General features: G+C 50.7%; 1 protein-coding gene across 5 annotated transcripts in view; it reads left to right on the top strand.

Moving 5' to 3' along the window:
- Window positions 1-2,986: 2,986 nt before the first annotated feature.
- Window positions 2,987-15,510, top strand: part of FLNB (filamin B) — a 74,133-nt gene continuing 61,609 nt past the window's right edge. For 2 of the 5 annotated variants that reach the window (XM_050904851.1, XM_050904850.1), the window contains exon 1: window positions 2,987-3,306. In XM_050904851.1, coding sequence (XP_050760808.1) covers window positions 3,015-3,306 — 292 coding nt within the window. In that variant the 5' untranslated portion in view covers window positions 2,987-3,014. The remainder of the gene's footprint in view (window positions 3,307-15,510) is intronic. The other 3 variants (XM_050904853.1, XM_050904854.1, XM_050904852.1) reach the window with 3 other exon arrangements.

The following is a 15,510-nucleotide window of genomic DNA, read 5'->3' as shown; positions in this document are numbered from 1 at the left end:
TTTTTTTCATTCTCTTCCCATTAAGCAGTTTTTGTTTCCCATCATGGGATAACATCAGTGTGTTATCAACAGTATTCTCACACTAAATCCAAAACACAGCACTGTACCAGCTACTAAGAAGAGAGTTAACTCTGTCCCAGCCGAAACCAGGACACCAATAATCGTGAAAGCAATCAGGATGCAAAAGGCCGAATTCTGTTCAAAAGCCCTGTGATGTGCAGGGAAGGGCAGCTGCGACATGGGCTGCTGCTTCCAGACCACCAGCATGCCACCGACCCCGCGCAGTCCCAAGCAGCAACAGCCCTGACTCTGCCGCTGCCCTTCTCCCGAGGCTGAGGGGGCGAGCTGGGCTTACAGCTCCGCGCCAGCGCTTTGCTGAGCACTTCACATCTGTTTTCGTGCCTCAGTGCTTCTGGAGGAAGGGAGGGAGGGAGGGATGAAGTGGTGCAAAACCACTCGAAGAAACCGCTGTCCTTATGTGTGCAGAGCATGTTGTTGCACAATACGTCGTTGGGATGAAAATTTTCTTTGCTGGGTCTATGGAAAAAATGACCTTTATTGAAAATTTTCGCTGAATATTTAAGCTAAAAATTAAGGTCCTGATACTGATTCTGCCTTTTTCCTGTTTAATTTTTATTCACTTCTTTTGTTACAGAAAAGAACGGCTGAAGCTTCAACTTTCAGTGTTGTGTGGGCACAAAACGATATTAAAGAGAGTGTGCTTTACTAGGTGTGGGAGTGGAAAGGAACTGAAATTAAAATGTTATAAGCAATCAGCTAATCTGGATGCGGAATGATTGCTAAGGAGTCCCAACCCAGGCCAAAGTCAATAAGCAATTAGCATCTATTAAAAGATGAAGTATAGGATGATGGGAGAAAAGCCCTTGAAAAAGGCTCAGCTCCATGTTTCCAGCCTGCTTTCCCCAGGGCTGGACCAGCCTGTGCCGACGGCAGAGAGCTGCTCGCGGAGGCACAACCTGCCCCGCCGGGGCACCTCTGTGGCCTGTCACCGGTTTTGCTCTGTAAATAAAATCCCTCAGTTAAAGTCAGTTTTTATTTGAATCCTTCTTGCTGCTTGGCTCAGTAATTTGAGGAAAGGGCAGTGGCTGCTGTGCCATGAGATACACCTCATCGTTTCAGTATATTAAATCTGATCTCTGATTTCGATAGTTTTAAAACAGGAGGCGATGCTGGTTGGGGAGCAATGGAAGTTTAGGCATAACTCCCACTTCAGTGCACCTTCATCTTTGCTTCTTTCTTATTTTCTTGTGAACAAATTTATCTAACATAACTCGGATAGTCTGGGAGAAGGAGCTGTTAGGTCACTGGAGAGAAACCACAGTGCCACGGTTTAGTAAAGGCATTAGAATAAAATCCTTGAAAGAAAATAATTGGAAATCTGTATTCTAATTTTAGTGTAGAGTGGCTATGGTCTTTTAATTAAATTAGACTTTATTGATTGTGTTTTAATGGATTTGTTTTCTCTGACAGACTCCGCATCTTTCAGTGTGACAGCCTTGACGTAAACAGATACGCACGCATACACTTTGCTTGAAATCGGTGGAGCAGCTCCTGGTAGCAAAGCCAAGACTGTAAGTGTGCATGGGATCACCCCCGAGGGGAGGGTGAGCGGGTGGGCACAGGCTTCCCTCGGGGCACGGACACGCAGGGACACCTCACTGCAGCTTTCACTGACCGGGTAAGTGTCATGAGATGTCTCAGTAACCTGCAGAAAGTCAGCATGTAGCAACTGCAGATGGGGTAGTTCTGTTGACTCTTCACTGTCATCAAATGAGTCAGCGGCGAGTCACAGTCTTGTATGTCGGCAGGGAGTGGCATGCCAGGAAATCAGTCACAAAAGTGGGGAAAAAAAGGAGAGAAACCCCCGAGACTTCAAGCCTTACTTGATTGCTTTTTGAAGTTTCTATTTTCTTTAAATGGTTGATCAAATCGTGCGTATCAGCACAGAGGGTGCTATCCCTTAGCAGCGCGCTGCATCTTGAGCGAGCACAATCACCCTCTCCTGACCCAGGCTGTACTTTGCACAGCGCTCCTGATGGCTGCAGTATTTTACAGACGTGCAGAAACGAATCCCTTGCCAGCCCAGAGAGATCAGGCTCTGCTGGCCTCTGCGCACAGCTCCGCGCTGCGCAGGCCCCAGCGCTGGGTTGCCCACCCATGGCTGCATTTACCTCCCGCTGCTACCTGGCTGGTGGCGTTGCCTTTGCCATGTGGGGGGTGCTGTGCTGCCCCGGGCGTGCGCAAGTGGAACGGGGGCTGCGCTCCTGTTGGCACTGTGGATTTCAGTCGTGCTTGGGGTGCGAGGGGGCTGGCACCCCCGGCCACGCACTAGCCCCAGGTGAGTTGCCCTCTTGCCTGTGCACTAGTGCCACGGGGGTCGTGCTCCGGCCCACGCAGCGGGGCAACGCAGCTTGCGCTCCTGCCTGCGCAGCGGTGCCAGGGCGCTGCACCCCGGCCGTGCCCCGGTGCCGGGCGAGCCGCCCTCCCGCGTGTGCAGCGGTGCCAGGAGGGCCGCTCCCCGGCGCCGCCCGCCGCCACGGCCAGGTGAGGCTCGGTCCGGCGGGGGCCCCCCGGGGCACCGTCCCCGCCAGGGGAGGGAAAGCCGGGCGCGCTCCCTGCCCAGCCCGGCACCCCCGCAGCCCCCCCGCGGGGCCGGTACGGCGGGGCGCGCGAGGCTGATGCAGCCGAGGGCGTGCCGCTCCCGGCGGATAAAGGCCGGGCGGCGGCGCGGGGCCCGCGCAGAGCCGGGGAGCGGAGGAGCAGCGCGGAGCGGGCGGGCCGAAGGAGCGGGGGCGGCAGCGGCAGCGGGACCAGGCGCAAGAGCGAGGCTGCCGCTGAGCGCCGCGCTCCTTCCCCTCAGGCGGGCGGGCGGGGCGCGGGCGGAGCGGATCGCGGCGGCGGAGGAGGCGGAGGCGGAGGCGGAGCGGGGCCGCGCCATGAGCACGCAGGCGCGGGGCCAGGGCGGGCGCAGAGCGGCCGATCCCGACGGCGAGATGCCGGCCACCGAGAAGGACCTGGCGGAGGACGCGCCCTGGAAGCGGATCCAGCAGAACACCTTCACCCGCTGGTGTAACGAGCACCTGCGCTGCGTCAACAAGCGCATCGGCAACCTGCAGCATGACCTGAGCGACGGGCTGCGCCTCATCGCCCTCCTGGAGGTGCTCAGCCAGAAGCGCATGTACCGCAAGTACCACCAGCGGCCCACCTTCCGCCAGATGCAGCTGGAGAACGTCTCGGTGGCCCTCGAGTTCCTGGAGCGGGAGAGCATCAAGCTGGTCTCCATTGGTGAGTGCATCCCCAGCGGGTGGGTTTTGGGTTGTTTTTTTTTTTCCCCTCATTTTATTGTGTTTTTTTTTCCTGCGCCGGACCTTTGCCTCGCAGAGCATGGAGGGGCTCGGGGCACTGGGTGGCCGCGGGGTGCTGCCGGCCGGGTCCCCGGGGTCGGAAGCTGAGGGATTGCTGCTTTTTCTTTCTTTAAAGGGCGAACTTTGGGGGTGCACCGTAACATTGGTCTAAAGCTGTGTGTGCAGTGTGTGCCGTGGGGCTGTCCCACAGCCCAGCTGTTGGGGCTGGCAATGCTCTCCTATCCTCCTGAGCTTTTCTCTTGGTCACTATTTCATAGGTGAGGCTTTGCTTTCAGGTCTCTTCCTGAAGAAACCCAGTGCCAGAGCATGTTCTTTCCCTGTGCAGTCCATTTTCCCAGGCGCTGACCCCTTGCACAGCCCTGGCAGGAGATGCAGCTTGGACAGTACTTGCCCCAGCCTGTGTCCAGCCGGGGGTACCTGGGCTCTGGCAGGGTGCCGGAGCCTGGCTCTCGAGGGGTGAGCTGCAGGGAGGTACGTACTACCATAAGTGGTGGAGGAGCATGAGGAGACTTTTCTTGCTCGCTAGAGCCCAGTAGATGATGCCAGTGTTCAGGTTAGCATGGATGCTTGCCTAAGCACAGTTGCAGCTTTTGAAGAGGACTGCAGTTTCTCCTTAATCTTTCTGCTGTGGTAGGTCGTGGGTGGAAAATGTACAAGGACCTCTGCTAGCTCCAGGAGATAGGTGGTTTGAGCTAATGTCTGCCCTGGCTGGCACTAGGGTTGACTGTCCATGCTGTAGTGGAGGGTGCAATTGCTAGATAACTGATGGGCTGCTCAGGAAGTTAAAGCTGTTGGCATGCATGTCAAATTGCAGATGATCCCTCAGGAATGCATGTGGTGACCGTTTTGGGAATAGCTCAGGTGTGGCTGCAACACAGTCTGTAAAGCAATAATTTGAATGCCTGAGAGATCTCTGGGAAGGAATGTGAATGCCTTTTCTAGCTCTTTGCCAGATAACTCTAATTACTGCCTCCTGATGACTCTGGCCTCTGTGAATTGCACAGCTGAATTTGGGTGAGTGCAGCCCTGCTCAGTTGTCTAAAACTCTTGGCCAGGGTGAAAGCTGTTTCCCTTCAGAGGCTTTAGCTACAATAGCAAGAAAATATAAACTTCTCCAGTTTGGGAGAGACCTGGCCCTCTCTGGAAACCTGTGGCTGGGTGGAGTAGGTGGGTACCCTGTTTTTCCTCTCTACTAACGTGTAAAAGGAGCTTTGGACAAATGGGGACTGTTGGGTCCCAAATGGCTGATTATCCTCCTAGGGCAAAACAGCTAAAGTACTTGCAGCTGGGAACAGAGCTGGTGCTAATTATTTACTCAGAGATGCATTCCCTTTGCACACAGTGGGGTTCGAGTTGCAGCTGCTAACTCCTGGGCTGAGCTTGCTTTTGCTAACATTGGAGCTCACCTTTCCTCTTCAGCCACTGGAATAGCTCCTTACCAGCCACAACGCTAACACCAGGCCAGCGCTCCCCTCCTATCATATTGTTTGCCCTAGAAAAACATTGCTGCTCCAGCTGCCTTCCGATTTGTCTGTGGGACTTCCCAAGGGCTGCGGGTTTGGGAGATCAAGGTTAGTCTGGTCAGGCCTGGCTTCCAGCGACTTCCTTTCTAGAAACGCTGCTGCTGCAGCAGTACAGCTCCCTTACGGGATTAGACTGAGCTGCAGGGTGGCCATAATAACTTAAGACATGTCTAACTGTTTTGCAGCTTACTTGCATTGTGTTGGCTATTAAAAAACACAAATAAAAAAACCCCAAACCCCTGAAAAAACTTGTAGCTGAAGCTTTGGGAGAAGGGAATGGCTATGGCTGCTAGTGCCTTTGCCATATCCCAGCCTCTGCATGAAGGGGTATACAGCTCCATCCGTGCTGTGCCATCAGAGCTGGAGCCAAGCGGTAGCACAGGAGCCCTACTGTACAGTCCTGGATAAACTGAGCCACTCCTGAAAAAACATCCTGAACTTGCTTTCCAAAAAAGACGTTCAAAGCAAGCCTTGCTTTGCTCCACTTGGTTGAAGGGGCTGAAGCCCATGCCACCTCTCCTGCAGGCACAGCATCGGCTGGGATTGCTACCTGTCCCTACTGTGTTTCTCCCTGCGGGTTCTGAAGAACTCGGGACTTTCTTTTTGTTTCTAGTTTTTAGTCTCTTCTTTTGTGTTGCTGAACAAAACCAGGGCCATTAGAGGGCCTGGAGCTATGTACCAGTAAAGGCTTTTAGGCAGAAAACTTTTATGACCAGGTTGGTCTTTAGGGCCTGGGGTGTTTAGGGCCAGCTCTGAGCCAAATCAGCTGGCAAAACCTGACAGCTGCAGCTACTGGATTTCTGGCATTAATAATGCCATCAGACCTCTGCTAAGTGGATGCAGTGCCTGTTCCAGTTATTATTTAACTTCCAGGAACACTTTGGAATCCATGTATTGTGGCTCAGCTACCGCTGCTATACTACAACCACACTTTTAAACTTTTTCAGTAGCAAGCATTTGGCATTCAATTTTTGTCTGTTTAAAATAAGTCTGCCTATACACAGAGAAATCGGTTAAATTTATAGTGTTTGACCACAACCCTTTCTGGATGCAGTTAGGAGTCCGGCCTCTCCTGCTGCTGTTACCCCTTGTTTAGTCTCTGCTCAGTCTTTTGGGAGTTTCAGGATGCCTTTCTTCTAGGCATGAAGTGCCTTCACTTCAGTGCAGATTTGGCTGCATGTGTGGTGTACTGTAAAAATGGCCATAAAGCACATTGGTGCTTCGTGCCATCCAGCAAGGATGAGATTGAAAGCTCTGAAAAAGCTGCTGTGAGGGTTGGTGACTTCATGGAGTCTTCTGCTCAACACGAGGTAGCTGCTGTGCTACTCAAGTGTTAACAAGTGTTAAGTCTAGCTTTTTCTTTTTTGTCTGCTAGACTGAGATAATTGCAGATTCCTGGGTGCTGAGTGGTGTGCGGTGTGACAGGCGCTGGGGAGTAGGATGCCAGGAATGCAGAGCACAAGGGCTTTGCTCTTGGCTGAAGGAGCTGATTGACTCCGCAGATTACTTTGTTACGGGAGCCACATTGTGCCTTGGTAAAAGCCGTAGCAAGTGGCAGAGAAGGGAGGGTTGAAGCTAATTTGGCACTGAGCTTGCCCCTAGAAACCCTGGTACCAGGCAATAGGAGTCAACTGATTCAGCTTAGAAACAGAGGAGTTCAGTGTCTGAAGCCTGGCCGGTGGTTTCGGGCTGCGACCTGCCAAGTTGCACCCAAGCTTGCAGCCAGCAGGTCCTAGGTGTGTGCTCCGGTGCTCTTCGGTGCCTCCTGGCAGTGTCCTCACGGCCAATGCTCGCCTGGCAGCCCCGTGTCGCTGGCAGAGGCAGGATGGGTGCCGAGCCACTGGCTGGCTTGTTTGGTGAAACTGCAGTCTTAGACTGCCGCAGTCAGATTGGTCAAACGGAAAAATGTGTGGTTTCTCTTTGCTGGGTTGTGCTTTCACCAGATCAGTGAGCTGATTTGGCTTGCCTCGCAACTGCAGGATGTCAAGTGGCCATGCAAGTAAATGGATGGGCGGGGGCAGCGGCAGCCGGGGCAGGGGGGCAGCTCTGCTGCCGTGGCACTGGGATCCAGTGCCAGCCTCGGCTACAGTTGTGTGGTTGGTTTTCAGGTTTGTCTTTGTGGTGGTCCTGACTCCCACTGCAGTGCCCGGAGGGAGTTGAGCCATGCCACCAGGGAGATGGGTGAGGAGAGGATGGGGTTATAATCACGGTCTGTTGGTACTTGCCTCGTGGAGACTTTGGTGGTCTTGGGATGTCCTAACTGCAGGAGTACTTCTGGAAGGGCTGTCTCTTTCTGACTGAGCGTAACCTGTGTATCAGGTGGGTTTTTGGTTAATGACCAAGTACTTCTGCATGCACTGTGGTCTATAGCGCAGACCTCCAGCATGCTCTAAAGATGAAAATATCTTGACCTGTGAGTCCAAGTACCTCATGGAAATCTCATTTTAGGAAAATAGTTGAAAACTAGCTTTCTTCACTAGGCTATTGATACACTGAAGGGTGACAAAGCAAATCTTAAATTTCTAGAGGAAAACTCATCTCTTCTAAAACTTGGTAAATGTGTTGTCCTGTAACACCTAGAGCTAGGTGCTTGAAAATGGAAAAAAGCAAAATGTGTTTTCAGCCTGTATACACTTATGGTCTCTCTCTGTCTCGCTCCAGGTGCTATTAACACATCATAAGGAGGTAGTCAAAATACACTTGCATTTTGTCTGCCACTTACCTGTGACTTCCCTGGAGGCTGTTTTCTGGAAAATATCCAGTGTGTCTTGGAAGCAGCTTTCTGCTTCTTGGAAATGTGACACTTAATCCTTCCCCTTGAAAATTATTTTTGATAGACTGGCAGTGGGCCTCACTGCTGGAGACTGGAGGTGGGTTCAGTTTCTGAGGGTGGTTGGTCTCCTCAGGACCTTCTGTTTCAATAGTTGGACTGCTGGTATAAAGAAAAAGTGGCTTTGCTTGAGCTATTTGCTCCAAGTTACAGGAAACTTTAAGGTAGGTTACACAGACTGTTCTTGCATTCTTTTACATAGGAGCGGAAACTTGTAAAGTGATCAAACTTCAGTAAAATTACTTGGGACCGGTTAGACTAATGTGCTAAACAGCTTTTTCATTTAAGGCAGTGAACGCTATGCCAGCTATTCAAGGACTGAAGTCTTAACTGCTCCATATTCTAATGCCATGTCCTGTATTGACTTACATGGGGATGTTTAAATCTAAATGGGTCAGGATAACTTTTCCTAGCCTACAACTGTAATCTAAGAACGTGGTTAGCCTTGTGTGTGGCCATGCTTCTGCATTGCCAGTATTGTTCAGTGTCTGCTCCAAGCGATGGGAAGTAAAACAATGATCTCTGGATCTCCCAAGCTGCAGAGGAATTCTGTTTTCTCTCTGCCCCTCAGAAACAGACTTTGATGTGCAGCTGGTTTGGGACCTGAACAAAGGCCTGCCAAGTTTAGACCACTAATACATGTTAAGCAAGCACACCAGAGCGAAACAGTGTGTTGCAGGTGATGCTGGTGTGAACAGAGCTCTGCTGTACTGTGACACTCGCCAGGTCTGTGCCACCAGCATCAGGTGGACCTGCCTGTGGACCTGTCTTCCTTTACTACCTGGCATGGCACACAGCTCACGAATACGGCACCTGACCTGTAAGTCATTACAATAATGAGGATGCAAAAAGCTCAGCGACCCAAGGTTTGGCTCTGTTAGCGCCTGGTACTGGTGTGCCTGAAGAGCCTGTCCCAGCAGCTGTTGCTTACAAAGCATCAAGCCTGACTATGGCTCTTGGTGAGGTAGCCAGGCTTTCTGTAGAGAAACCTGTAGGTTCCTGTGAGATTTTCTTGTTTTTTGTGTGTGTACTCTGATAGTACTGTGGGTCCTGTTCCAGAGCACTCACCCATGAGGAGGGGGAGTCATCTCTGTGCAGGTGCACCAAGGTAGTGATGGGCGTGCACGGCAGGTGGAAGTAGGTGAGGATGTGTTGCTGCAATCTGCTTGGACTTGGCAAGAAAACCAGAATCAGATGTTCCAGGCGTGTCTATGCTGGAGGAAGGAAATGCTGTGTAGCTGAGTGTTAACTGTTGGGGGAAGAATCCAAAACAAAATATATGTGGAAAAGGCTAAGGGAAGGCACTGCCCATCCTTGTAAGGAGATCTGAGCAGTCTTTGCTACAGCCTTCACCATATGGCACTGCTCACAAGGCTTAGTTTGTTGCAGGCTGAATTCATGCTAACGGTGGGGGGGAACAGATATGTGTCTTCACGTTGTGTTTGGAGAAATAAGAGTAGCAGTTTTCATGAAAATACTGTGTCTGTGAAACCTGTGCTAGCTGCTCCTGTATCTTTTCTTCATTGCTCTAGTAGTGTGTGTGTGGTAGAGGTGGATACTCACCCACCCTTCTTGCAACTGCTGCCTGGGTGGGGTGAGCGGAGCCACCCTTGCTCTTCCTGGGAACTTGACCTCGGGTTCAGAGTTGAGTCAACCAAGATCTGAGGTTATCTCTTCAATGGGCTAAGCAAGCTCTGCCTGTTGATTTGGATTAATGCAATGAAGCTCAAGTGAGGTTTTTCCCTAGGTCTTGCTTCTGGGGACTTGGTGCAGACTTTTTTCCCCACAAGGCAAAAGTTTCTGTAGCTTGCACTCCTGCCTGTTTATGTTCCTCCTGAGGAAGGACCAATGCTCTGTAATCTAATAGGGAAGACACTTTCTTCCAGGTCATCTACGAGATAAATCCTAGTTCCTGTACCCCAAAGCCTTGCAGTGAGTGTATGCTGTATCATAACCAGATAGTTCTCCGGGCTCTGAAGTGGTCTCTAACCTGTCTGAGCGTTCCTTAGCTTTCTGTCCCTCCTGCAACTAACCTTGAGTTTTGGAGGTGTCTACATAATATCTGGTACATCATAGTGAGGACTGGATCTGCTGTGGTGGGCTTTGGGTTCAGCTAATGGATTGCAGTTCTTTGTGTAAGCACTGTTCTGCTGTAAGCAGTTGAAGTCTAACATCTGTAGTGAGGTGTATGCAATGTCTAGTTCCTGCTGTGCTAGTACATGGCAACTGTAATACAACCACTGCAAGAATAAACCGGATTTTTTTTGTGTTAGTGAAAACAAGCTAGGCCACTTCAAACAACAGCCAGACAAAGCTTTGCTCAAGTTCCTGGGGAAGCAAGGGTTGCCTTGCACGTCCTCCCTTGTGCTGAGTAACACAGCAGACACTGCCCTGGAGCTGCCTGGGGGTGGGCAGAGGATGGAGCAGCTGAATCCTGTCTGCCCTGGTGTGATGGGTTGGGGTTGTTTGGACCGCCTGCTGATACTGCCCTTGGAAGAAAGCAGCCATGGCTCTCTAATAAACCCTCTGAGAAGAGTGGCCACACATACAGCTGCACTGTCTGGTTGCTAATGGGATGTTTCCTCTGAGTCAGATAGGTGATGGTCCTCTGCTGTTCCTTACAACTCGCAGAAGTAGACAGCTGATCTAATCGGAAGGAACCAATAAATACTGAAGGCAATCTCTAAAGCATAATTCAGCTGATATTTCGGAGTTGTGTTCTCTGGGTCACTGAAATATAGCAAGTTTTACTGATCAGGCTGGTAAGTTGGTAGTGGCAGAGCTTTGAATATCTGGGCTGGGATCTTTCTTGCAAAGGGACGAGCTGTTTTCTTCTAACAGCAGCAGCAGGTTGCATGAACTCTCCTGGCAATGTTACCCAGTAATAGTGCAAAAATGGCTGTGGGCTGCAATGACATCATGGGCTGCTGCTCCTTCTCCCTTGCTTTAGGGCATGCTGTAAATCATGACGTGTTTATTTGTCAGAGCACCGAATTACTCCAGCATGAGCTGGCCAGGCTGCGTGGCAGCGCAGCTCCCAAATGCTGGGTCCTCTGAGGGCAAGGTGCGCACAGACTGACTGCCACGCTGACACCCAACCTGCCTGCTGTGAGGGAAAAATTGGGCAAGGGCTGTCACAGCAGCATGTCCCGGTGTTGCCCAGGCGCATGCTAGCCGGCAGTGCATTGCTGCAGACGGTGCTCATGTGGCGTGGGTGCTGTGCTGAGCAACCAGCCAGAGGCTGTGAGCAATCCTCTGGTCTCGCCACGCTGTTGGAGAAGCTCTTGCTGTCTTCTGCAAGGCTGGGTGGGGCACAAGCATTTGCAACGCTGGCCACAGGCTCTCTGCACTGCTGCTCTGCTGTGGAGCAGTAACTGAAAGCAGTGGAGCCACCCTTCCTGCTAGCCCATGGCTGGTGCATTTCCACCCGCTTTTTGTGCTGAAATCTTGGGGGCACTTCAGACTGCCTGTGAGATGAGCTCTGGGCTGAGCTATTAAATGCTGCTCTGAAATGCCAACTCCTGTGCCTTGCATAGGTGCTGCGAGCATGTCTGGACCTGGGGGCTGCTCCAGCCTGACCTGGGGGTGGGATGCTGGCGGCCGGCTCTCCTTCACCGCCCATGGTGATTTCAGGCTACCCTGGGCGCTTGCAGCTGCCTACTGGTTTTGATTAGTCTGTGGCCACTCTTGTGAGGAGACAATGTATGTGTCTGTATTTCTGAGCCTATATTAAAGGGCACTGTCGTGGTTGGTGGGCCTAAAATGAGCTGTAGGTGGCAAATGGTGAGCTATGTTGTGTAAACAAGCTTTGAAAGGTCTCCTCTGGAGCCCTGCAGGAGAAGGCACAGTGTATGGAGCTGCTCTGAGCAAACACCCATGATGTGTACATCTGAAGGTTATTCAAACACAGAAGAGGGAAATACTGTTCCCCTTGGCTAGATAGTAATGTGCTCTATCTATGCTTCCTTTAATTGGTATAATTAACTGTTTTGCATTCCCTTTTCTCACAACCTTGCAGCAGTAGATGCAGCACAGTTTTAGTGGGCTTCCCACATGCAAATACTGGCAAGTCAGGTGTCAGAGCTAGTTTAGGTCTCAAGGCTTAAACACTGACAAGTACGTCTTGGAGGTGACCTTTACCTTTGTGCAGATCCTCCCTTTATTATAAGGTGAGTGGTAGCAGCAGGTCCCTCTGGGCTTGGACCACAGGAGCGAAGAGCCCGAGCTGGGGGCTATGTGCAGGGTCCTGCATCTGTCTCTGATGCTCCCTGGCTGGGCACTGGCCGTATAACAGATACACCTTATATCTGTCATGGTGTGAGACACAAATCTTGGATTAACCTGACTGCTTTTGATCCTCACTGCAGAACGGGGAACACTGGCTTGCTAAACTAAGTTGGTATCCAACTGTTTTGATGGTGCAAGATATCAAGTGTTACTTCACCTTTATAGCTAGACAGTGAATTTCTGCAGGGTTTCCTTCTCTCCACAAGGCTCAGAATAATTATTCTTGTTGGTCTCCCAAATAATCCAAAGCCCAGGCAGCTTTGAGCCTGCTCCAATGCCTGGGTGCTCCTGCAGAGCTGCTGTTTTCTGGAGTTGCTGCTAGTTGCTGTGGCTCTCTGAGCAGTTGTCACTCGCTCCGACGTGGCTTGTTATCAAATTCCCCTGGGGGGGAAGAGTTGGTGTCTGAGCAGACTTAACATACTGGCTGTGGGAAGACTTAGGATGCTAATCGTGTTGTTTCAGCTTTGTTCCGGCTGTTGATTAATAGTGTGGCTGCATGCAAATATCTGATAGCTTATGTAACTGCTTGAATGAGATCAATGATCTAATTAAAAGTCAAATAGAAACAGCTTTAGTTGTCTCTTAGGATTATTTCTTTTGGTAACTCTTCTAGGCTTGTGGTAAAAATGCTGCTATGAAGAAATAGAAAACCTAGGCTGGTGACTGCTGGGAAAATTTGTGGTGACTCTTTCAAGAGTGGTGACTTCCAGTGCCACAGCCTGAGCTCAGCAGTGCCGGACACTGCAGCTGTCAGATGTCAGGACAAAGGCATGGGTGGTTTTAAACTGGGACCATGAGACCCTCCATAGTGGTGCTGTCTTAATACTCTCTTAATGCTTTGTGGTTATGTCGCCCCATGGTATCTAGTGCTGGCTGAAGTGAGCTTGACACTCTTAACAGAGGATGCAGCATGTGTGCTGGACAACTGAACTGCTACATCAAATACAGATGGCCAAAGGGATGAGGGTAACTCTTACCACAAACCCAGTACAGCTGCTGTCAGAGAAGATTCCAGCTGGCAGAGGTCGGCTGCATGTTGATAAACCAGCTCTGCTACTAATAGTACTTCCCTGATCTAACCTGAGTAGTGAGCAAGAGTGAGGATTGCCAGCTCAATCAAGTTGCCAAAGACCGAGTGAGATGTCTACTTGAGGGGCCACAAAATCAGGCTACTGAGGAGTGCCTGCAGATCCCGGTAGCCCTGGGCTGCAGTGTGCCCCGGGGCTCTGCAGAGCTGTGCAGAAGCAGGCATGGCTCGCAGGTAGTGAGTTACATTTTTTTTTTTTTTTTGCATCCAGAAAAGTTAGACAAGCCTGGGATAGTCTTCCAGTGGTTCAGATTCTCCCCCAAAATGTTAAGAGTGAAGAAGCACTAATTGCATTTGCTCACTCCACTGTAAAGCGGGCCTGCTCAGCCCTGCCCTTGGTGCTGTCACACTGGATGATTAGTGGCTGCTAAGTGAGCATTACTGAACATGCTAATGCCTTGCAGACATCTGCAGTTACAGAGATAGGAGCATGTGGGACTCCTGGACAAGGGTATTGCAAAGACCTTGTGCCAGGGAATTAACCACATTGCCACCAGGATCCTCACTTCAGTATATCCCAATACACCGCTTTCTGGGAGGAAGCAGTTTGGAGCTGTTCTGCAAGGGTCAGCTCACAGAAGTGGTTTGCTCAGCCATGAAAGCAGCAGGAGTGGCAGACTCCAGTGAGGAGCTGCTAGTTCAGGCCCTAGAAACAGTGGAGATGTCTGGGGTTTCCTGGGTGGAAAGCTCTGCTGAACAACCCTGACTGAAGCAGGGAAGAGCCCCCTGAAGTTAGTGGCATAAAACCCTACTTCAACGAATCTACTTCAAATTTTGCTGTGGTTTTGTAGCCTAGCTCCGAGTTCAGTGTTTAAAGAAATATCTCTTCCGATATAGATAAATAACTGAAGAAAACTATGTACCTTTAACAGGTTTTTAATTACAAGGGGGAAAAAATGAACTGCTTCACATGAAGTGCTGCAACTATTGGTTGAAAAATGCCTAAGGCAGAGGAAGCTTAAATATTTTAATTAACCAGCTTTATTACTTAAACATAGGCTTTAACAAGCTGCAGAATATTTCATACTCTAACTGTAAGAAAAGTAGCTCAGGCTTCTGAAGCAGTACCTGGACAGCAAAAGCATTCAAGCTCAAATGTAGAAGCTGAAAGGAGCAGCCCAGTCTTTGTCTAGGAGTAGGACAAACACCTGTGGGGCTTTTGTTCTGTCTGGATGGAGGTAATAGTGTGTTACTGAACATTTTTCATGGTGAAATGGAGGAATTGATAACAAATGAGGTGGCCTAACGCTGTACCTAACCTGGTAGGTAACTGGAAGGGGTACGGGAGATCAGGCAGAGCGGCATAGCTTGCAATGCTGCTGCAACAATTCCAGCTGTAGCAAAATTGCCCCTAGAGCCAGTGCTTATTTTTTTGTGTTGTGTTAAAAATGTGAAATACAATAGGCTTGCAAATGTGAACAATGTGAGACTGCAGATTAAAAATGAGATCTTGCAGCTGGTGAGGATTTGGGTAATTGCCTGCACCCTGCTCAGTCAGCATGTGTGTGGTGGAGTGCTGTCCCTGAAGACTAGGGAGAGCTGCAAGCTTGTGAGGTTTGGAAAGACTTGTGTGAAGCCTTTACTTGGAAGATTTGAAGTCCAGCCTCTGGAGAGGAAAGGTGGTATCCCTCCGAGTGCTGGCTAGCTCGGAAATGCTGTTAGCAGCCAGAGCCTGTTATGGCCGAGCAGCTCCTGACAAAGTTGGATTAGGCTAATGGTGTCAAATGAGCAGAGCTGCTCCTGCCTCTTGCTCGGAGCAGCCTGTGGGGGGAAGAACGGGAGGATGGCCCCTGAGCAGAGCCCATGCATGGCACAGGACCCACAGTGTGGGAGAGTGGCTCCGGGGCTGGGGCCAGCGAGCCCACAGCAGCTGGTGTGAGCCACGGGGGGGGTGTGTGTGTGTGTGTGTGTCCCTTGGGCTACTCAGAGCAATGCAAAACTCACACATCTGAAGCAAAGCTTTGCTGTGCGGCGAGTGAGTTTGGGTGGGAGGAGTGGGTATGTGGTCTGCACAAGAGCGTGTCTGCACAGCTGTGGCTAATATGTGCTCAGGCTGTACCATTAATCCCATATGGTCCTCCTTAAGGTGCTCAAGAGACCACCCGTGCAGACTGTGCCTCTGCAGATTTGCCACTGCTTGCCTGCTCATGAAAGCTCCGCTCAAAAGAGGTCTGTCTGATAGTGGCTGCCACCGTCGGATGAATTACCTGGGCCTCAAGCCAAGTGTCTATTCCTTATGTTAGCAGCTTGTAGCTGAAACCGTATAAACACAGCGCTGTCCTGTGTGGGATGTTAAACACGCAGGGCTTAAATCTTGACTGTGCAGGGGTGAGCCTTGTGCTATGTGCAGATGGAAGTGTGTTTACTGCTGGGTTGCACAAGTATACAAAAATATGT

The sequence above is a fragment of the Gymnogyps californianus genome, chromosome 13 (assembly GCF_018139145.2).
Source record: "Gymnogyps californianus isolate 813 chromosome 13, ASM1813914v2, whole genome shotgun sequence".
NCBI lineage: Eukaryota > Metazoa > Chordata > Aves > Accipitriformes > Cathartidae > Gymnogyps > Gymnogyps californianus.
The sequence above is the reverse complement of the archived record's forward strand: the minus strand, read 5'-3'. Positions and strand labels throughout refer to the sequence as shown.